At 42.3% G+C, this 14912-nt stretch overlaps 1 protein-coding gene across 2 annotated transcripts in view; it reads left to right on the plus strand.

The window, feature by feature from the left end:
• Positions 1–14912, plus strand: part of col12a1b (collagen, type XII, alpha 1b) — a 194401-nt gene that overhangs the window by 120977 nt on the left and 58512 nt on the right. For both annotated transcript variants that reach the window (XM_075459638.1, XM_075459639.1), the window contains exons 48-54: positions 3848–3990; positions 6527–6656; positions 7563–7705; positions 9933–10062; positions 12729–12848; positions 12938–13084; positions 14263–14379. In XM_075459638.1, coding sequence (XP_075315753.1) covers positions 3848–3990; positions 6527–6656; positions 7563–7705; positions 9933–10062; positions 12729–12848; positions 12938–13084; positions 14263–14379 — 930 coding nt within the window. The remainder of the gene's footprint in view (positions 1–3847; positions 3991–6526; positions 6657–7562; positions 7706–9932; positions 10063–12728; positions 12849–12937; positions 13085–14262; positions 14380–14912) is intronic.

Raw genomic sequence — 14912 nt, forward strand, 5'->3', positions numbered from 1 at the left:
CTGGCCGCACCTAAAGGAGTTTCCTCCTCTGTGTGGACCGTACCATCCTCTGTGTGGACCGTACCATCCTCTGTGTGTACCGTACCATCCTCTGTGTGGACCGTACCATCCGTACCATCCTCTGTGTGGACCGTACCATCCGTACCATCCTCTGTGTGGACCGTACCATCCGTACCATCCTCTGTGTGGACCGTACCATCCGTGCCATCCTCTGTGTGGACCGTACCATCCTCTGTGTGTACCGTACCATCCTCTGTGTGGACCGTACCATCCGTACCATCCTCTGTGTGGACCGTACCATCCGTACCATCCTCTGTGTGGACCGTACCATCCGTGCCATCCTCTGTGTGGACCGTACCATCCGTGCCATCCTCTGTGTGGACCGTACCATCCGTACCATCCTCTGTGTGGACCGTACCATCCTCTATTTGGACCGTACCATCCTCTGTGTGGACCGTGCCATCCTCTGTTTGGACCGTACCATCCTCTATTTGGACCGTACCGTCCTCTATTTGGACCGTACCATCCTCTGTGTAGACCGTACCATCCTCTATTTGGACCGTACCATCCTCTGTGTGGACCGTACCGTCCTCTGTGTGGACCGTACCATCCTCTGTGTGGACCGTACCATCCTCTATTTGGACCGTACCATCCTCTATTTGGACCGTACCGTCCTCTATTTGGACCGTACCGTCCTCTGTGTGGACCGTACCGTCCTCTGTGTGGACCGTACCATCCTCTGTGTGGACCGTGCCATCCTCTGTGTGGACCGTGCCATCCTCTGTGTGGACCGTACCATCCTCTGTGTGGACCGTACCATCCTCTGTGTGGACCGTACCGTCCTCTGTGTGGACCGTGCCATCCTCTGTGTGGACCGTGCCATCCTCTGTGTGGACCGTACCGTCCTCTGTGTGGACCGTACCGTCCTCTGTGTGGACCGTACCATCCTCTGTGTGGACCGTACCATCCTCTGTGTGGACCGTACCATCCGTACCGTCCTCTGTGTGGACCGTACCATCCTCTGTGTGGACCGTACCATCCGTACCGTCCTCTGTGTGGACCGTACCGTCCTCTGTTCAGGGGAAGGTCCGCCCCAGAGTTCATACCCTGTGACAGAAGAGAACTCGTTGAGGTTAAAGGGACAGTTCGCCTCTTTAAAGGGACAGTTCTCCTCTTCTGACATGAAGCTGTGTAACATCCCATATCAGCAACATCATTTCTGAACATCTTCTTACCCCCTGCTGCGTCCTGTGAGCAGAGTTCCAGCCTCGTTTTGGTGTTGATGAAGGTAGTCCGGCTAGTTGGCTGGGGTTTAAAAAATAAAGCGTTTTGCTTCTCAGAACAATATGCGTTCAACAGAGTAATACATTTGCATCACAAAATGGTTCTCCAGGAAAAAGTCAGACCTCACAATCTCTTGGCCCTATTTTCTCTCCCTTCGTATCACTGCCTGCTGCCGACAGCCGACAGCCGCGCCTGTTACGCTGTTTGCTGCTCGGAAGCAGCGGACTGCTCGGTCTGCACAGCAGGTAAACAAAAGAAAAGGAAACGAAACGAAAGGAAAGGGAACAAAAGGAAAGGAAAGGAAACGAAAGGAAAGGAAACAAAAAGAAAGGAAAGGAAACAAAAAGAAAGGAAAGGAAATGAAAGGAAAGGAAAGGAAAGAAAAGGAAAGGAAACAAAAAGAAAGGAAACTAAATGAAAGGAAAGGAAACAAAATTAAATGAAAGGAAACAAAAAGAAAGGAAAGGAAAGGAAAGGAAACAAAAGGAAAGGAAAGGAAACAAAAGGAAAGGAAAGGAAACAAAAAGAAAGGAAAGGAAACAAAAAGAAAGGAAATTAAAGGAAAGGAAAGGAAACGAAAAGAAAGGAAATGAAAGGAAAGGAAAGGAAACAAAAGGAAAGGAAACAAAAGGAAAGGAAAGGAAACAAAAAGAAAGGAAAGGAAACAAAAGGAAAGGAAACAAAAGGAAAGGAAAGGAAACAAAAGGAAAAGAAAGGAAACAAAAAGAAAAGAAAGGAAAGGAAAGGAAACAAAAAGAAAGGAAACGAAAGGAAAGGAAACAAAAGGAAATGAGAGCCGCCTGCCGACAGCCGCGCTTGTTACGCTGTTTGCTGCTCGGTCTGTGCTTCGGTCTGCACAGCAGGCAGTGATACGAAGGGAGAGAAAATAGGGCCAAGAGATTGTGAGGTCTGACTTTTTCCTGGAGAACCATTTTGGGATGCAAATGTATTACTCTGTTGAACGCTTATTGTTCTGAGAAGCAAAAAGCTTTATTTTTTAAACCCCAGCCAACTAGCCGGACTACCTTCATCAACACCAAAACGAGGCTGGAACTCTGCTCACAGGACGCAGCAGGGGGTAAGAAGATGTTCAGAAATGATGCTGCTGATATGGGATGTTACACAGCTTCATGTCAGAAGAGGCGAACTGTCCCTTTAAAGAGGCGAACTGTCCCTTTAAACCACCCTGTTTATCCTTCTATTGATGAGTTTGTCATTTATTCCCAGGAGGAATCCTGCGTTTCAGTCCAAAGTTGTTGTTCCGTAACCTCGCTGATGGACAGAACATCTTTAGCACAAAGACTTGGTTTCACTCTGCAGGTTTCTTTCTTTCTTTTCCTTCTACCTACTGCATCTAATTTTCTTTTTATTGGGCAGAGCTCCAGATACCGGGGGAATATGCACATCTGGTTTGGGTTAAAATGGAAGTGAAGGACTTTTGCATAAACCCAAAACTATGCTACTACTCCCTGCACATAAACGCCGTAAAGGAGCTGTTCTGCAGGAGACTTTTGCTGCTCTCAGCATTTCAGTTGAACCCGCGGTTTTATTCGGTGTATTTTCCTCGATAAAAGCCTCAGAATCAGTAGAAGAACAACACTGGAAAAAATGCCCCTCCAAAAATAAGTAAAAAAACAACAAATAAAAGACGTTTTTGCTTGAAATAAGCAAAAAAATCTCCCAATGGAACGAGTGAAAATCGGCTTGTCAAGATTTCTTGAAATAAAATGTGATATTTAGGACTTTTGAGATAAAAGTGATCTTGAAATTAGCTTAAAAACCTCTTCAAATGTAAAAAAAAAACCTTGTTTCATATGATATGTGACTCAAAACAATTTGTTTTCAAGACTTTTTCATTTAACAAGATATTCCAGATGTATTGTCCCTATATATTTCTGAAATGGTACTTGTTAGGCAATTGTGTCTTATATTAAGTGTAATGAGATACTCAATGAGACAAATATACTTGGTAAGACGTTGATTTTTTTTTTCCACTGTAACAAGCACCATTTCAGCCAGATATAGGGACTTGTTTGAAGACGATACATCTGGAATATCTTGTTAAGTGACAAAGTCTTGAAAAGAAATTGTTTTGAGTCGGATTTCATATGAAACAAGCTTTTATTTTTCATTTGAAGAGGTTTTTAAGCTAATTTCAAGATCACTTTTAACTCAAAAGTCCTAAATATCACATTTTATTTCAAGAAATCTTGACAAGCCGATTTTCACTAGTTCCATTGGCAGATTTATTTGCTTATTTCAAGCAAAAACGTCTTTTATTTGTTGTTTTTTCTAAACTTATTTTTGGAGGGGCATTTCTTCCAGTGCAGAATCTGTTCTGCTGAAGGAATTTATCTGTTTAAATACAGAAACCTTGAACCATCTTTCTCACACTTTGTTTAGCACTTCTCTGACAGACGCTGATATTTTCAGGAATGTAATCGCTTGTGTTTGTAAATCCATCAGGATCAGTCTTCCAGATGTTTTGATGTTGCGTTGCTCTGTGAAGTTGACGCTCATGACTCCCACTTTTCCTCCCCTCACTTTCTCCCAACCTCTGCAGTCCCCCGCACGCCACCCAGGAACATCCAGGTGTACAACCCCACCCCGAACAGCCTGAACGTGCGCTGGGAGCCCGCCTCGGGCCAGGTGCAGCAGTACCGGGTGGTGTACGCCCCCCTGGTTGGAGCCAGACCCTCGGAGTCGGTGAGTTTCTCTCTCTCCGGGCTGTTAAAATGCAAACTGTCATTACAGGTAGAATTTGCTTTGAGGGCACGAGGCGGTGATTTCCCCGTGAGATCACTACTAGAGCAAAGAATGTCAGGACATGAAAATTAACACGCTCACAGGTCTGTTATTTCACTTTTAACCTGTTTAGAGCTCGAGCAACGTTTCCCAAGCTGATGCAAAGTTCCTCCTTCAGGGAATTCTTGAGATAAGAATTATGATTAAACCAGGCCTGGGCAACGATTAAAATGTTTAATCTAACTAATCACATGATTTCCCTGATTAATCACGATTAATCGCATTTGTACGCAGAATCCAAAAGTAGTGTATAGCTTTTAGCATTTAGCTTTATTTTAAATGTGCTGCCATATGAATGAAAGTGCCATAACATTTGTTGTGCAAACACACTTTTAACATCAGCATCTTTCTGTAGTTTTTATGTAGAAGCCTCGCTCCACTGTCTGTTTCCTTGAATGACTTGCTGCTATCAGTTGTGTGTTTTGCCTTTAAGTGATATTTTAGACTGGAACTACTACGCTGAGAAGACAATTCAACTTGGCAGTGTTTACAGATGACTTTGGTTCTGTCGACTCCGCCGTCTGGAAGAACTTTAACATGAAAATGGCCGAGTAAAAGTTCTGTACCCTTCTCCATGTTTGGTGGATCCGCCGATTACTTTCTTTTCCTGTTCCACAGCAGACAGCAACAGACTTTTACAAAATAAAAGCCTGTGAGCAGCAGACTTTTACAGAATAAAAGCCTGTGAGCAGCAGACTTTTACAAAATAAAAGCCTGTGAGCAACAGACTTACAAAATAAAAGCCTGTGAACAACAGACTCTTACAAAATAAAAGCCTGTGAGCAACAGACTTTTACAGAATAAAAGCCTGTGAGCAACAGACTTTTACAAAATAAAAGCCTGTGAGCAACAGACTTTTACAAAATAAAAGCCTGTGAGCAGCAGACTTTTACAAAATAAAAGCATGTGAGCAACATAATTTTACAAAATAAAAGCCTGTGAGCAACAGACTTTTACAGAATAAAAGCCTGTGAGCAACAGACTTTTACAGAATAAAAGCCTGTGAGCAACAGACTTTTACAGAATAAAAGCCTGTGAGCAACAGACTTTTACAATAATAAAATAAATAATAAAACCTGCGTTAATGCGCGATAAAATATCTATCGGCGTTAAATAATAACGAGTTAACTCGCCCAGCACTTGATAAAACAGATTAAATGTTTGATTATAAAATATGAAAACAAAAAAAAGAAGGCGAGGCTTGAGGGGGCGGGCCTTAGAATCCAGGATATTCTGATGCTTTCCGAACCTTAACCGTCTTGTTTTTAATACCTGCAGTAACTAAGCAGTTAGTCCTTTAGGAAGCTGAACGCAGAACATCTCAAACAAAGTTACTGGAAGGCAGCAGCAGTCGGAGCGCTAACTCGACTCCCGTTTGGCCTTCTGCTGCGTGATGAAACCGATGTGGAGTCATCACTTTCACCGGCTGATATTTAATAGAATTAATAAATGGCCCCCCAGGGTGGACCCTGCGTGCTTTGGTGTTGGTGCTGATGTTGCGCAGATGTTTGCACAGCAATAATTATGGTGATATGCTTTGAGATTTGGAAATTATGACTTGTCAGCTGCAGCTTCGCACATGTCTCCACCAGCGCTGATGCAAATAATGGATCTGAGGAGGAGAAAATGGGCCTTTATTTCCCGGCAAAACTCTAAAAATGCTGCACACTGGAACCATCTGTGACTGACGTCAGAAAAAGCTCCGCTGGTTGGGTTAGCGGCGCCATGGGGCCGTAATCTGATGAGTTCAGATGATTAGAATCGACTGTGTGGAGCTGACACTGATGCGTGATTAATTATCACCTGCAGCTTTATTGTTCTCTGAAGTTTCATGTGTCCATTTTGGACGTTTTGTTTTAAATCATCTGGTTTTTGTTTCATTAAGTCAGGAAGATCAAAAGTCACCCAAAGCACTTCAGTCTGTCTGAATCCAGCGTTTTAAATCCCATTTCTTTAGTTTTACCTGAGCGTCACACCTGTAACAAGTCATTTTTAAATAACAAAAGACTCTAAAAGGAGACATTCGGCCTTCAGAGCATCACTGGGGATTAGATTCCAGTTGCTTTGGGCCAAACTATTAAAAAAAACTGCATTTTTCTGCTGTCTTGTCTTGTTTACTGGGCCGTGCACTGGAAAAAATGCCCCTCCAAAAATAAGGAAGAAAAACAACAAATAAAACACGTTTTGGTTTTATTTGTTTTTACTTATTTTTCTCTTTATTTATTATTGATTATTATAAATATATATTATAATTAATTATATTAAAAATATTATTTATTTATTAGTATTTATTATTTATTGAGGTCATCGTGCACATTATTCCTGCCAGATCTCTCTCTAAAGCTCCAGCAGGATGACACAGATCCTCCATTTTGTGTCTGTCCTGATGAACATCAGCTGATGTGTCTTCTACTCTGTGGCTTTCTTCTCCATAAAGGTCCTGGTTTCAGGCAGCGTTAACAACGCTTTCTTGGACAACCTGATTCCGGACACCCCGTACTCCGTCAGCGTCTCGGCTGTGTACGCCGACGCCGAGGGATCGTCAGTGAAGAGCGACGGCAAAACACGTAAGCATGTGATATTTGGGAATTTTGAGATGAAACTTGTTTTAAGCTTGTTTTAAGCTCGTTTTAAGCTTGTTTTTCAAGCTCATTTTAAACTTGTTTTAACCTTGTTTTAAGCTTATTTAAAGCTGTTTTAAACTTGTTTTAAGCTTGTTTTAAACTGGTTTTAAGCTCGTTTTAAGCTTGTTTTAAACTTGTTTTAAATTAATTAATTACAAAATAGCTTAAATTAGAATAATCCAGGTAAATCCAAGAACTTCAATAAAAAATAAAAGAGACTTAGGAATCTGTAACCCATATGTAACCTAAAAAACAAACATTCACCTATCCATGGGGGGAAAAACGAGTTTAGGAAACTTAGCGCTACATGTTTCCTCAAGTTAGATGTTGAGTTTCTGCTGAAATGTGCGTTTGTTTTGGTTGACACAGAATGTATCTACGACTGCTAATGCTAAAGCTAACCCGTCCCGCCGCTGAGATTGAGTACGGTCACGTGACCAGACTGCACGGCTGCGTCTGATTGGTGGAACACAGTCAGGTGGTAGAGCCTTTGGTGGAAGTCTCTCTCTCTGTCAGAATAAAACATTAAAATGAGGCGTACGCGGGGGGATAAAAATAATGAGGCGTAGAATACCAAAGAGGTAAGAAGAAAAGTAACCAGCTCATTGTAGCCTAATGTAGCGGAGTAAGAGGACAGCTTCTGCTGCACACATCTACTCAAGGAAAAGTAAAAAGTATAGAGATTTAAAACTACTCCTAGAAGTATAATGTTTTCAAAAACTTACTCGAGTAAATGTAGCTGGTTACTACCCACCTCTGGTTACCACCACGATTTGCTTCAGATTTTCTTCTTCTAATAGTTTGGCACACTTTGGAGAACCTTCTTTTCTTTTGGTGTTTGTGCTGCAGTGCCCCGCGCCGGCCCCAGAAACATGCGCGTGTTCGACGCCACCACCAGCACCCTGACCATCGGCTGGGACCACGCCGAGGGCCCCGTCAGGCAGTACAAGATCTCCTACGCTCCCATGACCGGGGACCCCATCACCGAGTTTGTGAGTCACCACGGTTGATTTTCTAAGCATCAGCTCTTCCTTTTCCTCACAGGAAAAAATGCCCCTCCAAAAATAAGTAAAAAAACAACAAATAAAAGACGTTTTTGCTTGAAATAAGCAAATAAATCTGCCAATGGAACTAGTGAAAATCGGCTTGTCAAGATTTCTTGAAATAAGATGTGATATTTAGGACTTTTGAGATAAAAGTGATCTTGAAATTAGCTTAAAAACCTCTTCAAATGAAAAAAAAAAGCTTGTTTCATATGAAATCCGACTCAAAACAATTTGTTTTCAAGACTTTTTCATTTAACAAGATATTCCAGATGTATTGTATTAAAACAAGTCCCTATATCTGGCTGAAATGGTGCTTGTTAGGTTATTGTGTCTTATATTAAGTGTAATGAGATATTTGGACTAGAAATGAGAGAAATATACTTGGTAAGACTTTGATTTTTTCCCAGTGCATGAGCTAACCCAGACAGCCTTAAAACAGTCCAGCTCCACAGTTCAGTTTAACGTGTTTCTCGGTCTTTGAACATGTTTAAAGAGGCTTTTCTAACGTGTTCTCGTACAAATGTTTGAATTTTCCTTAACTCGGACTATAAAACTCGAACAAAAAGCTGCTCTTCATTTTTTTCCAGAACTTTAAAGTCTGGAAAGTCTCATGCTGTAACGAAGATGGAGAAACATGTTTCAGAATCTCTGATAAAAATCCTTCAAATGAAACCCTTCTTTAGCACAAATGAGATTAATTTAGTTTTGGACAAAGTCCCGACACTCTGTGGTGAGGTCACCCCTCAGGATTCCCTCGCCTCAATCAGATTATGAATCACAGATATGCGAGACTAATCGCAGGCTTCAACAAACGGTGTAATTTTAGGCATGAATAAGACATTAATAGTCCGGCGTAATGAGCAGGTGGGCGCGGCCCAGCTGTGCTCGTTAGGGAACAACCTGCTTTGTGTCCAGCCCATTAAAGTCTCACATCTAAAACTATCTAACAAAGGAAAGTTATCTGGTTCCATTTTCTGCTCCAAAGTCTTTAATCTCATCTCATGACCTTCCAGACTTTGAGGATAAGTCATCGCTGCCTTTTCCCCGGCTGCTTGACGATGATGTATTTATCTGATTTAGTTTTTTTAATGCCTGAAAGAACCCTTTTTCATGACCTGATATGGGAGATAGATGAGTCATGCTTTCCTTTATCCTGCTGTGAGGGGAAACCCTCACTCAGTGGGGTCACATGGCTCTGAAAGGATCGGATTATTGGCTAAACTACAATCAGACTGAGTTATTAAGTGCATGTAGACACCTTAATCTGACAAGAAATTGGATCGGATTCAGACCCCGAGATAACTTGGTTGAAAGTCACTCTAAACCTGCTTGTAGATGCTGAAGCACGTAAATGTAAATGTAAATATACTTTATTTATACAGCCCTTTACAAACAATCATTATGATGTACCCAAGTGCTTCACTGGAAAAAATGCCCCTCCAAAAATAAGTAAAAAAACAACAAATAAAAGACGTTTTTGCTTGAAATAAGCAAATAAATCTGCCAATGGAACTAGTGAAAATCGGCTTGTCAAGATTTCTTGAAATAAGATGTGATATTTAGGACTTTTGAGTTAAAAGTGATCTTGAAATTAGCTTAAAAACCTCTTCAAATGTCAAAAAAAAGCTTGTTTCATATGAAATGTGACTCAAAACAATTTGTTTTCAAGACTTTTTCAGTTAACAAGATATTCCAGATGTATTGTATTAAAACAAGTCCCTATATCTGGCTGAAATGGTGCTTGTTAGGCAGTTGTGTCTTATATTAAGTGTAATGAGATACTCAATGAGACAAATATACTTGGTAAGATTTAGATTTTTTACAGTGTAGCAATAGTTCACTGGAAAAAATCAAAGTCTTACCAAGTATATTTGTCTCATTTCCAGTCAAAATATCTCATTACACTTAATATAAGACACAACTGCTTTGTGTCTCTGATCCCATTCATTCACCGCCATATATCCAAGGAGAATTACCTTTTATCAACTCGTTCTTGTTGTAATTTAGCCAATAATCCGATCCTTTCAGAGCCATGTGACCCCGCTGTTCACACTGACCCAAACAGAGCCGGTATAAAGCTGCTCTGTGACCTTTAAACTGCACGTTGGGGGTCCAGATTCAGAGCTGTGACCGGCGACTCTCTGAATGATTTCTCTGTCCTTCGGATCCGCAGACTTTCGTCCAAGGAAACCGGAACAACGCCATGCTGCAGAATCTGCTCCCAGACACCCCGTACAACATCACCGTGGAGGCCGTCTACGCCGAGGGTCCCGGAGGGTCCCTGAATGGCAACGGACGCACAGGTGAGGCTGAGCTCTCAGCTACAGGCCATATAAGGAAAACGAAGTCGGTTTACCCGTGCTTCGTCTGTAAAAACCGATAATCTGCAAATGATAGCCGTTTTAATGGCTTGTGGGTGTTTTTTATTTGTGATCGGAACATTTAACTGCTGTAAAACCGTCGGTTTGATGTTTTATTGCTCTGATTTTCTTTACTGCTTACCTCTTTCCCAACATCACAGCAGCAGGAGCTGCCAAAATCCTCCATAAATACTCAAACTGTCCAACACAATTTCCTCTCCTGATGGATAAGAATATTACAAGAACCAGTTTGCTGCGGCGTCATTAAAACGCGCTGCGCCTGCAGCTGGAGCACAGCTCAGAAACTGCACACCTGCACACTGAAACCACTCAGTCCTGCTGTATTAATGTCCGATATTTAACATTAAGGCATATTTGATGCTCAGCTTTGGGATTAAATGTGAATATCAAATCAAATCAAATTTGTTTGTAGCACATTTCATGTACAAACAGTTCAAAGTGCTTCACATGAAATAAAAGCATTGCAGCAGGGAGTGGAAGAAGCATTAAAAATACATAAAAGAATATAAAGAGAAACAAATAAAATCATTTGAATGGATTTAAAAACAAGCAACAGTCCAGATAAGTTCAAAGATATCGTGCAGATTTCATGCATAGACACATGAGAACAGAAATGTTTTTAACCTGGATTTAAAAATGTCTCCATTTGGTGAAAGTTTAATCTCCACTGGCAGGATATTTAGGCAAGGCAGGTTTATCTGTATGGCACAATTCAACTACAAGGCTTTTCAAGATTTCTTGAAATAAGATGTGATATTTGGGACTTTTGAGATAAAAGTGATCTTGAAATTAGCTTAAAAACCTCTTCAAATGTAAAAAAAAAAGCTCGTTTCATATGAGATATTCCAGATGTATTGTCTTCAAACAAGTCCCTATATCTGGCTGAAATGGTACTTGTTAGGCAGTTGTGTCTTATATTAAGTGTAATGAGATACTCAATGAGACAAATATACTTGGTAAGACTTACTGAGTGTTTTTCAGCTGATCTGAGGCTTTCTGGGAGTTTGTTCCAGACATGTGGAGCGTAGAAGCTGAATGCAGCTCCTCCATGTCTGGTTCTGACTCTGGGAACTGATGGAAGACCGGATCCAGATGAGCTGAGGGGTCTGGAAGGTTCACACTGGGTCAGGAGGTCACTGATGCATTCTGGTCCTGGACCATTCAGAGCTTTATAGAGCAGCATCAGAACTTTAAAGTCTGTCCTCTGATGGACAGGCAGCCGGTGTAAAGACCTCAGAGCTGGACTGTTTGTGTGAATCTGCAGCAGCTTCTGCATCTTTTATCCCCTAAAAATGAAAATAAACGTAGTGAGAGGGCTTCGAATCACTCGGAGAGGCTGGTTAGCGAGCAGCAGCTTCAGATATCCTAACAGATGAGCCTCAGACGGTGTGTGAGTGCCAGGCACGTTCAGGCTTCAGTCCAGGTCTGAACACACGCCGCCCGGCTGCTGTGGGGGGATTAAATCAGCTCGAGCCTTTCTGTGGACAGAAGTAATGGTGATGACAGGAGAGGGATTCTGTGTGGAGGGAAAACAAATGATGATCTTAAAGGGAAAGTTCGCCTCTTCTGACATGAAGCTGTGTAACATCCCATATCAGCAACATCATTTCTGAACATCTTCTTACCCCCTGCTGCGTCCTGTGAGCAGAGTTCCAGCCTCGTTTTGGTGTTGATGAAGGTAGTCCGGCTAGTTGGCTGGGGTTTAAAAAATAAAACGTTTTGCTTCTCAGAACAATATGCGTTCAACAGAGTAATACATTTGCATCACAAAATGGTTCTCCAGGAAAAAGTCAGACCTCACAATCTCTTGGCCCTATTTTCTCTCCCTTCGTATCACTGCCTGCTGCCGCCTGCCGACAGCCGCGCCTGTTACAGTGTTTGCTGCTCGGAAGCAGCGGACTGCTCGCTCTGCACGGTCTACACAGCAGGTAAACAAAAGGAAAGGAAACAAAATGAAACAAAAGGAAAGGAAACAAAACGAAACAAAAGGAAAGGAAACAAAACGAAACAAAAGGAAAGGAAACAAAAGGAAATGAAAGGAAAGGAAACAAAAGGAAATGAAAGGAAAGGAAACAAAAAGAAAGGAAATGAAATGAAATGAAAGGAAACAAAACAAAACAAAAAGAAATGAAAGGAAACGAAAGGAAAGGAAAGACGCCTGCCGACAGCCGCGCCTGTTACGGTGTTTGCTGCTCGGTCTGCACAGCAGGCAGTGATACAAAGGGAGAGAAAATAGGGCCAAGAGATTGTGAGGTCTGACTTTTTCCTGGAGAACCATTTTGTGATGCAAATGTTTTACTCTGTTGAACGCATATTGTTCTGAGAAGCAAAACGCTTTATTTTTTAAACCCCAGCCAACTAGCCGGACTACCTTCATCAACACCAAAACGAGGCTGGAACTCTGCTCACAGGACGCAGCAGGGGGTAAGAAGATGTTCAGAAATGATGTTGCTGATATGGGATGTTACACAGCTTCATGTCAAAAGAGGCGAACTGTCCCTTTAAAGCGAGAGATTTCCCCTCCTCAGGTTAGGATAAAATGAAATGTGTGGAGATGAAAATGCTGATGCGTCTCCTCCCTGTCGCAGTTGGCATGCTGAGTCCCAGTAACCTCCGGATCTCGGATGAGTGGTACACCCGGTTCAGAGTGGCCTGGGACCCGGTCTCTGCTCCCGTTCAGGGATACAGACTCATCTACTCCCCCGAAGGTGAGAGCTGCCGTCCCACGCCGCCCGTCTCCCCCCTGAACACGATCTCACGCCGATGGGCTCATTCCTGTGCCGTTTTTTAATTCCAGGCAAAGACCAGCCCGTCGATTTCTTTGTGGGCGACGTGACTTCCTTCACTCCGACCAACCTGCGGCCAGGAACCACCTACGATGTCAAGGTGCTGGCGCAGTACAGCAGCGGCATGAGCGTGCCTCTGGTGGGGCAGGGAACCACACGTACGTACACCTGGTGACCGGAAGTCTGTTTTTTACCAGGAAAACACAAAGGCTGTGTTCCAAACTGCATACTTCCATACTACATACTTCCATACTACATACTCCATACTGCATACTACATACTATATACTGCATACTGCATACTACATACTGCATACTGCATACTACATACTGCATACTGCATACTACATACTGCATACTGCATACTACATACTGCATACTATATACTGCATACTACATACTGCATACTGCATACTACATACTGCATACTATATACTGCATACTATATACTGCATACTACATACTGCATACTACATACTGCATACTACATACTGCATACTGCATACTGCATACTACATACTTCATACTGCATACTATATACTGCATACTACATACTACATACTGCATACTGCATACTGCATACTACATACTGCATACTGCATACTACATACTGCATACTATATACTGCATACTGCATACTACATACTCCATACTACATACTGCATACTTCCATACTACATACTTCCATACTGCATACACATCGATCAGACAGTATGCAGAGCTTTTACCCACAATGCATTTCGCTCCTGTCCGAGCCGAAATCAGCCGGCCTGAAGCTGATTTCTCTTAAGCTCTAAACTCTGTAAACTTTAGCAACATTTGAAACATTTTCAGGAGAGAAAGTAGTCGTTTAGATCCCCAACGTGTTGAAAACCTGACAAAATACCGGCTGTTTACAATTTTGTTCCCACGAATTCAGCGCTACTAAAGCTAGCCGCAGTGAGCTAACGCACTTCCTGTTATTTTCACAAAATAAAATACCCGTTGCCTTTTATCATAGGGAAAGCCATTACCATACAATTGGTGCTTTTGTTTTGAAAACAGGAAGTGGACCTACCCTCGTTGTAGCTAGCTTGAAACTGCCGTTTTGACAGGAAATGACGATCGGCGACGTCACGTTACGTTGCATCTTGGGTAGTTTGAGTATGAGTAGTGACCTCATGATGCATACCCAACATTTCAGAGAATCTAGTATGCATCCGGGAAGTTCTCACTTACTCAAACTCGCATACTAACTCAGAAAGTTAGTATGAGTAGTAGGAGAAGTATGCGGTTTGGAACACAGCCAAAGATCCTCCTGTACTCATGACAGAATGTGACCTGTCTGTTCTGTGCAGTTTACCTGAATGTGACCAACGTCGAGTCCTACAACATCGGCCACGACCAGTTCTGCATCAAGTGGAGTCCTCACAGGGCGGCCACGTCGTACCGCATCAAGCTGGACCCTGCCAACCGTGAGTGTCCTCGCCCTGCACACACGAACATGTACACTCACCCTCTGGACAGTCGTTTGTCCTCTTAAAAACAGAAACGGTGCCTTTATCGGAACATCGATGAGTCCATTTCTTAATGGAAAAACTGAAAAAGTTGCCTAAACATGACCAAAAGTATAGCTAAAACGATGCAAAGCACAGTGTTCACAGTTAGGGATGGACTCGAGAAGCCAGCAGTCGTTGTGTTTGGTGGCATATATTAGAGATGGGACCAAGTCACAGATGTGCAAGTCCCAAGTAATTTTTTCTTGGGCAAGTCAAGTCACCTTTTTATTGCAATTTTACCTGCAGAATCTGATCTTAATAAAGTGAAAGCACAAAGATATAAGTAACTGTCAGTAAACATCATTGGCCAATGTGTCCAACCTGTCCACCGCGTATCATATCAAGCTAACGTTAGCTAACTACCGACCAGGCTAACAGGATAATATTAGCTAATTTGACGAGCACTTCCTGGTCAGAATGGATCTTCAAATGACGAACAAAGTTGGAAG

This window comes from Odontesthes bonariensis, chromosome 24 (assembly GCF_027942865.1).
Source record: "Odontesthes bonariensis isolate fOdoBon6 chromosome 24, fOdoBon6.hap1, whole genome shotgun sequence".
Lineage (NCBI taxonomy): Eukaryota > Metazoa > Chordata > Actinopteri > Atheriniformes > Atherinopsidae > Odontesthes > Odontesthes bonariensis.